Source organism: Haliotis rubra, unplaced genomic scaffold (assembly GCF_003918875.1).
Source record: "Haliotis rubra isolate DU_JTF1 unplaced genomic scaffold, ASM391887v1 Scf43, whole genome shotgun sequence".
Lineage (NCBI taxonomy): Eukaryota > Metazoa > Mollusca > Gastropoda > Lepetellida > Haliotidae > Haliotis > Haliotis rubra.
The window spans coordinates 2,947,386-2,962,757 of record NW_025767113.1 but is presented as its reverse complement, the minus strand read 5'-3'; the positions used below and the strand labels follow the sequence as shown (position 1 = coordinate 2,962,757).

The 15,372-nt window shown below is 43.1% G+C and overlaps 1 protein-coding gene across 1 annotated transcript in view; it reads right to left on the bottom strand.

The window, feature by feature from the left end:
- LOC124288946 (ADAMTS-like protein 4) overlaps window positions 1–15,372 on the bottom strand; it is a 272,217-nt gene that overhangs the window by 190,812 nt on the left and 66,033 nt on the right. The window contains 1 exon segment of the mRNA XM_046725536.1: window positions 10,151–10,217. Within this exon segment, the coding sequence (XP_046581492.1) occupies window positions 10,151–10,217 (67 nt within the window).

The following is a 15,372-nucleotide window of genomic DNA, read 5'->3' as shown; positions in this document are numbered from 1 at the left end:
CCGTGACCCGACATATAGCTGCAATATTGCTGAGTGCGGCGTAAAACTAAACTCACTCACTCCTTGACCGTGACTGCGGCCTCTACTCTAAACCCTGATTCAAGGCTTTCTTTGTCAGCCATGGACGTGCTCATGGGGGTCACAGAATTAAGTGCCAAATATTACGGCTGGGACGGGTCCAAATTTTTCTACCCGGGTTGCCCCACCCCCTATTACCCTACCCTACCCGGATACCCGTTATGTTAATTCCTGACATCAAATTTGTAAGAAAGGCCAATACATTTTTCAGCTCGGAGGCTAAAAGTTCGAGTTTTTCAATATCTTGACCATGTATTATATTCAAAAGAAGTGACTGTAATTATTACGGAAGCATAGTAGGGCCACGGTGAAAATGTTTTAGGGGGTCACTATCTCCTACGTAGGACTTAGTATCTCCTACGTAGGACTTAGTATCTCCTACGTAGGACATACTATCTTCTACGTAGGACTTAGTATCTCCTACGTAGGACTTAGTATCACCTACGTAGGACATATTATCTCCTACGTAGGACATACTATCTCCTACGTAGTACTTAATATCTTCTATGTAGGACTTAGTATCTCCTACGTAGGACTTAGTATCTCCTACGTAGGACATACTATCTTCTACGTAGGACTTAGTATCTCCTACGTAGGACTTAGTATCACCTACGTAGGACATATTATCTCCTACGTAGGACATACTATCTCCTACGTAGTACTTAATATCTTCTATGTAGGACTTAGTATCTCCTACGTAGGACTAAGTATCTCCTACGTAGGACATACTATCTCCTACGTCGTACTTAACATATCCTTTTTAAGGATGGTTATTAAGTTGAGAAATGTTTGGCTATGCAGGACGTTTGATAGTTGAAATTGGAGTTAGTGAATATTCATGACACTAACGCAGTGTTACTATACAGCGTTATTGTGTGTGTATTACGTTAGGGTGACGTGGACCCTGTTCTAATTGCAGTTATGGAGGTTTGGGTATGGTTATGTTTAATCTAACATACATACATCTATTCACACACACAAACAAACACACACACACACACACACACACACACACACAGAGAGAGAGAGAGGTGGGTGGGATAGTTGGGGTGAGGTTGTGATATGAAACTCGGGTTATAACACGACCTCCGCAAGTTGTTGCTTGTCTTGATGGGGCTAGGTTGGATCGGATGCAACGCTCGTTTGTGGCTTTTTTCGTAATTGTTTACAGGTTGACTTGACTGGGGTGGACAATTGTTGAGTGCTGCGTAAAACAATACGAAATTCAAAAAGGCAATGAATTGTCATTATATTTGTATAAATATAAGGGGATACGTACACATAGATTGCCACCGATAGTCTAAGTCACGTCTGTACACGCAGATTATGATTCATGTGCAACGACCTCTGAAATATCCAACGCATAATAGTAAAGTCTAACAAAGTGCAACATATAACAGTGAACTAACTGCAACGAGTAATTGTAAACTGAATGCAAGGCAGTAAAGTATAACAGTCGGTCCAACACAGTAATGCGCAACAATTAGTTGAACACATGACTCTAATAGTGAAGGAAACAGTAGACTCTAATAGTAAATTGAAACACACGATAGTAGACTCTAACAGTAAATGAAACACATAACAGTAGACTCTAATAGTGAATGAAACGAATGACTGTAGACTCTCACAGTGACTGAGACAGTGAAACAGGAGACCGTTTCAGATTAATCTATGTAAACGTATATCGATCATCTCCTACAGGAAATATTAAGTACTACGTAGGAGATACTAAGTCTTACGTAGGAGATACTAAGTCCTACGTAAGAGATAGTAAGTCCTACGTAGGAGATACGAAGTCCTACGTAGGAGATACTAAGTCCTACATAGGAGATACTAAGTCCTACGTAGGAGATACTAAGTCCTACGAAGGAAATACTAAGTCCTACGTAGGAGATACCCACTTAGGAGATACTAACTCCTACGTAGGAGATACTAAGTCCTACGTAGGAGATACCCACTTAGGAGATACTAACTCCTACGTAGGAGATACTAAGTCCTACGTAGGAGATATTAAGTCCTACGTAGGAGATACTAAGTCCGACGTAGGAGATATTAAGTCCTACGTAGGAGATACTAAGTCATATGTAGGAGATACCCACTTAGGAGATACTAACTCCTACGTAGGACTTAGTATCTCCTGCGTAGGAGTTAGTATCTCCTAAGTGAGATATTAAGTCCTACGTACGAGATACTAAGTCCTACGTAGGAGATACGAAGTCCTACGTAGGAGATATTGTCCTACGTAGGAGATACTAAGTCCTACGTAGGAGATACTAAGTCCTACGTAGGAGATATTAAGTCCTACGTAGGAGATACTAAGTCATATGTAGGAGATACCCACTTAGGAGATACTAACTCCTACGTAGGAGATACTAAGTCCTACGTAGGAGATATTAAGTCCTACGTAGGAAATACTAAGTCCTACGTAGGAGATACTAAGTCCTACGTAGGACTTAATATCTCCTACTAAGTCCTACGTAGGAGATATTAAGTCTTACGTAGGAGATACTAAGTCCTACGTAGGAGATATTAAGTACTACGTAGGAGATACTAAGTCCTACGTAGGGGATATTAAGTCCTACGTAGGAGATATTAAGTCCTACGTAGGAGATACTAAGTCATATGTAGGAGATACCCACTTAGGAGATACTAACTCCTACGTAGGACTTAGTATCTCCTGCGTAGGAGTTAGTATCTCCTAAGTGAGATATTAAGTCCTACGTACGAGATACTAAGTCCTACGTAGGAGATAAGAAGTCCTACGTAGAAGATATTAAGTCCTACGTAGGAGATACTAAGTCCTACGTAGGAGATACCCACTTAGGAGATACTAACTCCTACGTAGGAGATACTAAGTCCTACGTAGGAGATACCCACTTAGGAGATACTAACTCCTACGTAGGAGATACTAAGTCCTACGTAGGAGATATTAAGTAGATATTAAGTACTACGTAGGAGATAGTAAGACCCGAAAAAAATTTCACCGTGGCCCTACTACGCTTCCGTAAATTATCTCTAAATCAATAAAGACAATACAACTTTTTAATCATAAAAGAATAACATATTACATTGTTTAATCATTTAGTTACATGATCAAAACGGGTCCAGGTAATGAGACGGGTACCCGGGCCCAACTCATTACCCACCCGTCCCGGGTATCCGGGTTACCCGTCCCTGCCCTACCAAACATCCGCGACCTTGTTTTGCTCCCACATGAGACTGACCCAGCGTGATCTAACTGGCGTTACAAATATCACTCTCACTTTGCCCACATACATGCCGCATGGTATCTATCTCTGTCAGATAAAGTAGTAAGATTTCCCCAGGAAGAATTCCAGTCATGTTGTGTTACACAGTAACTGAACATACAACAGTGTGACTCAAGTGGAAACTCACCCACAATTCCATTTGCTATTTCACGTATATGTGTGTACGTACACGTATATATGTTTGCAGATCTGACATCACCACGCTACAAGCAGGAAGGCCAGTGTCCACATATTACTCGTACCAGCATGCTTCTCACTGTCCTGTGTCCCATCACCAAACACTTACCCGTTCCCTTTCGTGGTTCTTGCCTATCATCAAACATTGGTTTTTAACACAGTATTGATCTGTCCTGGAAATTACCTTTCTCCACGAAACAGCCAACTTGTTGACATCTAAATGGTATACACACGGAAATACCGTACGTGTCAGACACTGGTGCAGTCCTGTAGGACGCTACAACATTCATGCTAGGGTCGACTGGACCTGGGTTCGAATCCCAGATTACATCAAACATGTACTCTTGCCTGCCTCCCCACTGTATAACCGTGCTCGAAGGTTTCAACAAAGTGTTTACTGTTTACAATCGGCGTCCTATTGTTTGGATGCTTTAGAAAGTAATTAATTCAATACTAAATGTAACACTGTCCCGTTATGCGTGAATCAGAATTGTTCACATAGCTAAAGGATTAAACACATGTGTATATACATGGCCACCATATCTCTCCCTGCAAATCTTCTTTAAGCAGAGTCAGGTGTACACATCTATGGTAATACCCTTGTTCAGGATTGAACGTCCTTGCCCTCTCTTGTATAAGACTGTGACTATGTGACTGTCAGTGAGGAGATGGATGTATGGTTGTCTCAGCCCTGACTCCTGATCCACACCCTCGGTGCGCCTAACTCAGTCGTCTTGATCTTCTTTTTCCTCAGTAACATCCGAACGGCTCACGTCCACGCCACACACCCCAATGTTAATCTACCCAGATCCCCCCTCCGTCCCCTCCCTCATCACTACCCATCTCTGTCATTACGCACACAGTCGCGACATACACGTCTAAGTTCATTCTATATTCTCCTGTCTATCCTTAATGTGTCTCCTACTCCACCCACAACCACCCCCAAATCAGGCAGCAATATTTCTTCGATACTTGTTTTCCTGCCGTCGCCCCCACCCTCCCCTCCCAACACCTGATTATCCAGGTAGTCAGCTCTAACTGCCAAACAGTGGCCGTGCTAGTCGGTACTTGCTGTCTCAACACGTAATTGGCAATCGTGATGTTTTGTCCCCGTCATCCTAACATTCGACGTGTGTTGGTTCTATGGAAATTGTTAGTTTTCTGTATAAGCTGTTGGAACTACAGCAGCAAATGTCACGTCCAGGCCGGCTCCCCGCCCACAAACACATGTTCCTGCTGCCCAGGGGTCGCGTGACAAGAAAGGGAGGGGCGACCACGTGACCTAGACCTTCTCCGTTAGATTATGCCGTCAGAATGGTAACTCGAACTGGCCGAAGGTAGATTTGATTCCCTTTATCTATAGATCTCACATGATTTTGCAATTTAGTGACACTTCAGCTTTGAAGAGAGGTAATATGTTTTTGACATGACTAGGCGACTCAAAGACCACGGGTTCGTGAAGCTAAATGGGGCTATCGTATTTTGTACAGGTGCAAGAGATTACCCAACTTGACATACGTCCGACAGGGACATTGTTAACATTCTACGGCGGAGATGACACTGTGCTGGATGGGGCTGCAGCTCTTAGATGACCAAAACAATGAACAAGTCTCCACATATTTCTAAGAATAACCTCAACACTTGTTCGTTGAACAGAAACCTTTGCAAAAAGCAGGGTCCATTGGAGAGTAAGAAACACGAAGGATGGTCTGTTATCAAGTTACATGAACATATTGAATACAGTGTAATTACGGTGATTCCGGGCTAGAAAAATGTTTGGCGGTCCGTGCTTGTCGTAACAGGCTAACGAGATCGGTAGGTCAGGCTCGCTGACTTGGGTGATGCATGACATTGCATGCCTGTTATGTAGATATGCTGGATTTTCTGGACCAGGCTTCAGAATGAAGAGTAGTCCACAATTAAGGTGACAAAGATTACTCAGGGCACAACATCTAAAATGTAGTCGTCTATGGTATTAACGATTGATCGCGGTCTCAGGACTTGGATTGTGGTCACCTGTAAAAACACGGATGAAGCCCTGTCTGTATCAGAGGAGGGGCACTCTCTGGCGTGCGGTGTGAATGCCGTGGTCACCCGACATGAGGCTTCAGTGGCTGTTTGAGAGGGCGATTAAGATGAGCAGGACCTAACGTCGCTTTAAGCAATGCTTCATCGAGATGACCTGCACATGTTGGGAGTCGAACCCGGGACGTCGGCGATATGAGTCAAAACGTTAACAGATGGACCACCCCCGCCGCTCCCAGTCCGAATCTGCGTTAATGAACGCACACACCTGTATGATGAACATCAATCTGCATTCCAACATCCGCCCGTGACGTAAGGACAAATTGCCATGTCATACCTAAAGGAAACACTGTGTTACTCCTTGATTTACAGACATGTGTTGATGAAAACCAAAACTTCTGCGGTCCAAAAGAGAATACCAAGCAACAGCTTTTAAGATAGTATGCATGATGAAATAAATCAATATAATTGGTTCTTCACAAGAAATGATTTGGGTCTTCAAAGGACACAAGTTTAAAGTTATCGCCCTTCCCAGATGGCGGGTGTATGTGACATGATGTTTGGTGTATGTGATGGGTATGATGGGAGTGCGGGTGTGATGGGTGTGATGGGAGTGCGGGGTGGGGCTAGTACAGTGGGATGTAGCAGTTGCTATGTGGATGGATCATAGACGCTGCCACGCCCTCTTTATCTGTCCCCGCGTATGAAATGTACACCCGTCATGCATCACGTCCGGGTATCGTCACTAAAATGAGCAAGTCAACCACTCATTAAGCCTCGTGGCTGTATAATTATACCACACACCACAACAGCCACGTTTCGACTCTCAGGAAGTGTGTCGCCTTCAAGTCATAAACAGCGCTGAACCGTTGAGAGCGACATGTTTGACAAGATGTGTTCACTGGAATGACATTACTTTTTAACTCGTATAACACATCAAGTAGCTGTGACGTCATGCACGTTACCTTGTCACATGGTTAACGAGGCCCGTGTGTTAGATCACTGAAGCAGCCCAAGTATTCTACACCTTATATATTCTGTCATACTCTCGAGGACTCACTAGTCTTTCAGCTCTTTATATAGTGAAGATGTTTTGAAACGTGTTCTATGTCGTCAGAGAGAATTTAACAAACACTGAGAGTTAAATGATACACAACCCAGGGGTCGACACGTTGTGCTCGTAAACCTGCATGAGTGTTGGGTGATGTTATTGAAAGGCCATAATGTCAGGGTGTCCCATGACTGGGTGTAAAACACACCTTCGTGGCCTTGAACGCCATCAGCCGCAGTAGGTATCAACGCGGCGTTTCTTAAAGCTTCAATAAGTGGTTATCTGGAATTAATACGTCTCAGAGCGACCTACGTCCCTTGGTGCAAACAATGCTGTATTATTTCACTGGATTAACCGCACAAAGTGTTTGGCTTCGCTCGTCGTTCGGCGCAATCTTGATATAATGACTTGACGAAGAGGGATTGAAGAGGCCACTTGCGGCAGACCCATAACCGGAAACTATCTGCAGATTACAGAGACTGGAGCGGGCTTTTGTACCTGGTGACAAATTAGCGAGATTAACAGATTAAAGACATATGCTTGGATCCTCAAGCACGACAGCCGTGCCGAGTAGGCCATAAACTACCTGGCGGTAAATAACAAGGTAGAGAAGGTAGAAATGATAAATTTCAGCGTTGGATCTGTGACACAGGTGTTGCATAAAAACTTCTCACTGGTCGTATTGTGTTTTAAGTATGAGAAAATCCGGACAGGACCCATTGGAACACACGCTAGATTACTGACGCCGCACCTGTGAAAAAGCGCGCGATAAGAAGCAAAAGAACTTTTTGTTCAATGAATTCTATTGTGCTCTCATGAAGAACAGATCATAAAGCCTCTTATGTTTGAATTTTAAAATTATCAGTGTACATAATCAGGGTTGACAATTGAAGATCGTTATCGCGTCCGTCCCATGGATATTCAGAGACAGACAAGACCCCAGTACCCCGTTCGGGTGGTCATGTATATGTCAAGCAATTCCCCAGTACTGTGATGGGTTTCGTAAATTGTCCAGCCCCGTGATGGGATTCGAACCACTGACCAAAGATCAGCAGGTCCGTGACTGAAATCCCAACAGAAAACTGAGAAGTAGCGCCTGGAACATGGCCCCTATATTGGCGCCCAGTGAGTCTGCGCCATGACCATCATGATGGAGGACCTCTCTAGAGACATATGTTGTTAGCTATCAACGTGCGCAGCCCCAGGTTGTGTATCACTGTAGCGACCATACAGGTGTTGAGTCCTGTGATGGAATCCGAACATCTTATAGATTTAATCAATTTAATTGTAGTTGAGAGTAGACAGTCTAGGTGATACTAGAGCGTCTGCTCACGTCTCAGACTGTACACCGGCTGTTTGGGTTCATCCCCATTGTCAACAGCAGTGTGTTTTACTTGCCAACTGAATACAATGGACTCTAAGTTTCCAAACAAGCATTTCACAGAAGTTATCCTCAGGTTCAGATATCCCCTTGTTATGTCAACACAAAAGGCCTGCTATTTGACCTTGTCTTCATTTGTAACACCGTTTGTTTACACCCGATAGGTATTCTCGGTCACACTGACACGCATGTTGAGCGGCAACTAAGGTCAGATTGACCAGTACAGAAGAACCAGGACGACAGAAAGTCCTTGACGTCTTAAAGCTGCGCCAGTGGCAGCCTCGGGGTTAACAGCATTTTGTATCAGGTTCACTACTTTTCAAAACAAATATCTCCTTGTTCCCGGTCGAGGCTCGGAAATCGGGCACGGCAGCGTACCTGGTGTTTTTTCTTGGCACACTAGCGTGAGTAAAAACTGTCTGAATAAGACTTCCTCACAGAGCTTAATTTGATCAGAGGTGTCATCGGTAATGTACATTGTTAGAACTTGTCACTTTCAGAAAGAAGAAAACAACATACATGTATCTTTCACCTAGTCCATGTGAAGTGCAAGTGGTTCAAGAACATCTCAATCTCAATCAATACTGTTGAATGGACTTACACTGGACTGTAATGTAGATACACAGATGCACAGATGCACAGATACACACAGATACACAGATGCATTATTTAGCTCATTTCAGTCTAAAACTGCATATTCTTGAGTGAGGAAGGTATGTTCAGAATGGCACACGATCAGCCTGCACTGGCTTGCTATCCTGTCTCGGAGTAGGGGAGGCGGCATGGGCCACGGGAGGTTCGCCCAGTTGCCTAGAGCGCCGCAATTTTCTCAGCAGAGTTGCGTCCCTTGGGTATTCCAGAGATCTATTATCTTGGGTTCGAATCCAGCGTCTATGTTTGTTAGCACATACCCGTGTTCGGGACTTCACCAAAGTGGTAAAGGTCTGACACCAACATCGCGACGGGCTTTCCTTACACATTAAGCACAGTCACTCGATATAACCAGGATACCTTTTAGTGCGGTGTTCCACCAAACTCGCTAATTCACCATCTGTCTGCACTGGTTAACATCTGTCTACACTAGACGCAAGAAGTAAAGCTCACTGAAACAGAACCCAGTCAGCACCGGGCACAAGGCCCAGACTAACTCCTACACACTGAAGGGCACATGCTTCACATCTTCGCCTCACAGGTTCTACATACAGGTGCTGCCCCCGGAGATCTCCACCAGGTAGCTGGTCGGGGAACCTGTGGCGGGGGCTTGTGTGCACAGATGAGAAAACTACGGCTCCCTGCTGTACCTCATTGTCTGCCCCGCCTGGAATGCTGGTGTTTGGTGTAAGTGTGACACCTTCAGTTACATCAACCCTTGTTTGTCCGGGGACATTTACGCCACCGGCGTTCCATACAAATGTTACTGTGACTTCTGGTAGGCGATGTTACTGTGACTTGTGGTAGGCGATGCTACTGTGACTTGTGGTAGGCGATGTTACAGTGACTTGTGGTAGGCGATGTTACATTGACTCGTGGTAGGCGATGTTGAGCGGCGACCGGATAAGCTGTACACTCGTAATTACGACAGAAGCTATGAGGACGGATTGTAAGTTTCAGTCAGGGCCAGCAGAAGATTAGTTTCAACAGAACCCAACATACTGAACGTGTACATTTTGTTCAGGACAATATCGATGCAAGATTGTAACATGAAATTATTCTTCACCGACTTAAGTTTATCTGATTTGGATAACCTTACAATTGGTCTCTCAGTCTTGTAGTGTTGCATGGTGTCTTAAGTACCTGTATTGTAGTGTCTGAGGTACGTGTAGACTGGACGATTCCCCATAGAACAAGAACTGTCCTTAAATAGTAACTTCTTCAACCGTATGTTTACCATATGTAATATATTTATTTATTACCTACGAGGGCGAAAATATCGGGGTTCATATTTTCATACGATGCCCTAGGGCAAAATATCACTTTGTCATGGTTACGTGACGTCATGAACAAAGCTATGACGTCACGTTTCTTCTGTGACGTAGCGTTCTACATGCGGCGAAGGTTACTCGATCTCGATCGGGAAATACCAACATTTAGGCACTCGTGTCGTAAACTTAGTATGACATGGGCACTCATATAATATCCTCTATATATATTGATGGAAAAGTCACCTACCTGTTGCTGGCTCGTTTCATTCAGCAGGACAACGAGTAGTGCCAACAGCAAATAATGGCTGATTATCCTGCAACAAAAATGAAAAGATATAAAATCTGGTCAATTAAAACCAGCAACGCCACAGGAAAACCTCGAATGTCTGCCTGTAAAAGTCAATGTCTGATTCCTAACGCTCCACCCAGCGTTAACAGTTGTTAGAACTATGAGATACGCTTTGTATCTGTTTGTAAAGCAGTATGAAGTGATGATTATTTAAACATCACTGGTGTTGGTCTGGGAGCGATCGTAAACCAACCTATGGATACAGAGGATGAAATCTCTGAATGAACCGACATCAGCTATGATAACAGTTTCAGTCATCGATGCATGTATCTGAATTGGGACATTTTTTTCGGATGGAATTAAGAATGATATAGCTGGATGAAGTGTTACCGTTTCAGCTTCAACAACCTGCGGGTGGAGACAAAGGGCAGCATGGCGGCATGATGTCGAGTCTGTGAAAGTGGCCAGTGATTGCACTTGGACAGACGAACGACTGACAGGACGCGCGAGGGGCGGGAGGACAGAAGGGACCACGGCAAGAATTCACACAAACTACGACTCATCCCACGTCTAAGATGCATAATATTTATTTCCTTTGAGGAACTTAATCCTGACCATGGGGAATAATTCTCCATGACGTTTGCATAAAATAATCTCTACTGTGGGAGTAGCAGAGGCCGCCAAAAAGACCTTGGGGTGCTACTTTAATTCCCATGTAAGTTTCACTTCTGAAAAGCCCAATGTTGATCATGGTGATCCGAGGTACAATAAAGGCACTCGGGATTAGTTCCATGTCGAGAAGGAAGGGGGTGTGAACTTACTTTGAACTCGACGAATATTATTTGGATCTTTTGTGAGCTATTTGGACACTGATCTTGCCATAAGCTTGATAGTATACCACAGAAGTATTGCATGTGTGTATTGCTAAATCTATATCCACCACACACAGCGACTGACTATGATGAACAGTTCTGAAACTGACAAGCAGTGAATATCCAATATTGTCTGTACACAGGTGATGGTGACTTCATTTGATATAGCATTGCGACAGGAGTAATATCCAATATTGTTTGTACACAGGTGATGGTGACTTCATTTGATATAGCATTGCGACAGGAGTAATATCCAATATTGTTTGTACACAGGTGATGGTGACTTCATTTGATATAGCATTGCGACAGTAGGGATGACGTTGACCAAGTAATGAACGTTCCTGTTGTATCAGAACATATTGCAGCAGCTCCAGCCTTGGTAGAGTAGGCTAACAACTAGGCCCTGAAATAAACATATTTTACCGAAAAAAGAGCTCATAGTGAAAAAAATAGAATATGATGAAAAGGAGCCCTGAGACTTTCTTCATTTTCAGATGCTGTGGAAATCTAGACTTGCCACATTTTCTAGACTTGCACGGGATTTCTTGGATATGTTTGCTTCAGGGTCTGTACGACAGACTATTTAACAGCACATCGTTTAGATACAGCCAACTCTTTCAACGAAGATTCACAGAGCGTCATACGAATCTTTCCCCCAGTGATTTGATCCGGGTGACAACATGCAGGGATTCAGTAAAGCTTTCAACCCATTTTGTGTTGATGACAATACCAAGTTTGACGCATTTCTGACAAAAATTATACAGTTTCCTATTTTGCCTTGTGCCGTATGTTTCCGTGTTCCAGGTGGACAACTGACGTGCCCTTGCATGTGTTTGTGTCGTGTTGCATCGGTACCAGGTGTCACAATCGTACAATGATCATGGAAACGATTGTTTCGTTATATTTACAACCTGAGCTACACTCAGAAACACAAAACCTCCTTTATGGCAGCAGCATTACATTGCCGTTAAAAACGATTCAATGATTACCGAAAGATGATTCAGAAATAAGTATGACAAAAGTGTTTTGATACGCAAACTGTACCCCTCAAAGTCTGCAGTATTAAACTGCAATGTTCATAAATTACGAATTAAATGCCAAGAAACTGCCTCAGGAAGCAAGTCTTCATATACTGAAATTCTACGGTGTATACAGTATACAACCTTCACTTGATTAATTTTCCCGAGTAAATACTTCTACCTTACACTAACTGCACCCCTGACACTGTAACAAGCACCTGTTTACATTGTATGCACTGCAGTGATGCCTAGTTAATGCCAGCTATATAACAACCACATATAATTCATTCTAAACCGACCCTATACATGATGCATCGTGTAGCAGCTACGTCTGGTATTTCATTCCTGTACGGCTTTGTGATTCCTAAGCTGTTCAGAATGCGGGCTTGCACAGTTTATACTCGACAAAAACTACAGGATTACCGAGATTGTTCCTGCACTGCTGGGATAGTATATTCAAGGCGGAGACGTAAAAACAAAGCTGTGTTCGCCTCCACCAATGCGATCCCCATACTGTGTAAACATAAGATGACATTCCACCTGTTGGCCGATACTGTATTTTCGTTGTCAAAGCATGAAAAACGCGACTAGGAAGCGAGGGTACTGCGCTTTACGCCTATATATGATAATCGGGCTAAATGCTTTTCAATAGGTGCAAAGTCTCAAAAAGACTTCAAGCAAATATAGAAAGCACCAGCGGGGGCGGCAGGTCAGAGTGTAGAAAAACGTGACGTGACTACTGCAAGGCGAATCACTTGGTCCGTGCTTTTCTTTTCCACCTCGCAGTTTTCTAGAAACAAAATGTACATGACTAGGCAACAAATTTCACCTGCATCCTTGAATTGTAATATTTCTGTGCTATACATGATCATCATGAAATCTTCTATTCAGGATAATGACCTACTATTGACCCCAATCAGAAATATATTCCTTCAACATAATATATCCGCTCTACGGCCATTCACTAACTTACGCAATATCAGATGCATTTAGTCGGCTTATAGATTCATAATTCAACATGAACATCGCGTTATAATAATCTAATAATCTGTAATTGACACCCATTTGGTCAGTGCTTGACAGGTGCTTGTTTTATGAGGTTTATTTTCACCATGTCTCGAACTACATAACAATAGGATTTGGAACTGTTCTATCAAAATCTCACAAAGGTGGCATTTTACTCTGTCAACGTGGGACCTAAAGTACTGATTTCGTTTGATTTGTGTACAAGGCGTATGTGGTATTCAAAAAGACGTGTCCATGACCTACAGATTAAGTATATCTATGAACAATGTATTCTTTAACTCTCTTCCCCAGATCATCAATATACCTGGCGTTGATGCAAAACGTCTTGGTCAAATTCAACGGTTTGGCAGTCCGGAAGAAATTCCGATTCCTATGTATAAAGAAGTATGTCTGCAAGATGAATAGCAATACTGTCGCTGTTGGGGGTGCCTACCTCTTACCTTTTATATGTACGTGTAACCATAAAGACTGTGGTGGACACAGTCGCCGAACATCAGACCAGGTCACATGATCACCTTTGGACGTAATGACATCAGTGTCATGACTGTATCTGTGTTCTATTGACTAGTTTTGATAGTTTCGTGTGTGTTTTTGACAATTATTACACGTTATTGATCCATTTTAATATCAGTAATATATTAGTCAATATGTTGAATCTAATGTCGGTGATAATAAGTGTAGCAGTAGCTGAGCAACAATAACGTAAACAGGTTTATTTGGACTAAAGCTATAGTTTCTTCAACATGATATGTGATATTACTGTGGATACTAGTGAGTGAGTGAGTGAGTTTAGTTTTACGCCACACTCAGCAATATTCCAGCTATATGGCGGCGGTCTGTAAATAATCGAGTCTGGGCCAGACAATCCAGTGATCAACAGCATGAGCATCGATCTACGCAATTGGGAACCGATGACATGTGTCAACGAAGTCAGCGAGCCTGACCACCCGATCCCGTTAGTCACCTCTTACGACAAGCATGGGTTACTGAAGATCAATTCTAACCCGGACCTTCACGGGTACTGTGGATACTAACATACAACCGATGATATGGTGCCATGTCAGTAAAACAGTTACGCAAGTGTGTGTCAGTTTAAGCCGACAGTTGTGTAGTCCGTGGTTGTTTACAGCAGTGGTGATATCCATTAAGCTGGTATGGAGCAGAAGAGCAGATGTCCAGTCTTCTCCCCCCGAGCAAACCTTGGACACTTGGACTGTTACAGTTATGTACCGTGGTCGTATGTAGTGCTACAATACAGTGACGTGCAAGGTGAGATGGGTTGGTGTAAGTGTCTACTGCTCGATACGGTACCTCGCTACATGTTTCCATGTCTATACTGGTGTCTGTGTGAGGAGCTAGTGGCGGGTGGCGGGTGGCAGGTGAACACTGCTGATTTGATCCGTTACACGCAGAACCTGGTCGGGATCAGTGAAAGGACGACTTCATTGATTATACCTTTTACAAACCAGAATATTAGTTAAATGCCAGCCACTAATGCCTAGTGAATGATGTCACTCACACTTGTACCTGTCACTTCCTTTTAATTGTGATCATTTACTATGTTCAGTGAGTCACCTCCCCACCCTTCTCTGTACGATCAGTAGGTAAAAAACATCAACTTTATGAATTCATCGTGTGATAATCCCTTCAATAATGCTGTCTAGTTTTCCAACAGTCGCCTGACAGTTTCCGTAGTCCATTAGTGTTAAATGTGTTGCTTACTCAATAGGCTCTGGTAGCATGAATCAGACACTGGTAGTGTTCTTCAGACCATTCTTTTTCAGTAGTGTATTGAAGACCGTTGTCCAGTTTTCATTAAAATATATATTACTTCATATGTACAACTTAGCAGTATTTAAATAACCAGTATAAGATAACATTCTCATATTATTGTTTTAGAATTTACACAGAATGTGATTTCTTTTATGTCATCCTATGCGACGTTACTTTCTACACTCCTATATATATTCCAAGTCGGTTATCTTTAAATTTAAACATAAACACGAACAATGAAAAGTCCCAGAAAACATAACTGACTGAAGATGACGAGTAGTGCTGGCACTTGAACAAGACAGCAATAGGGTGAAAGGCGACATCTCGCAAGCTCACCTTCTCTCATGAGTGAGTGAGTGAGTGAGTTTAGTTTTACGCAGCTTATAGCAATATTTCGTGACGGCGTGACGAGCGAGCGCTTTAACCAGCAGGCTACCCCGCCGCCCCTTCTCTCAGGAAGCGTAGACACAAATATAGAATGTTTCCTATG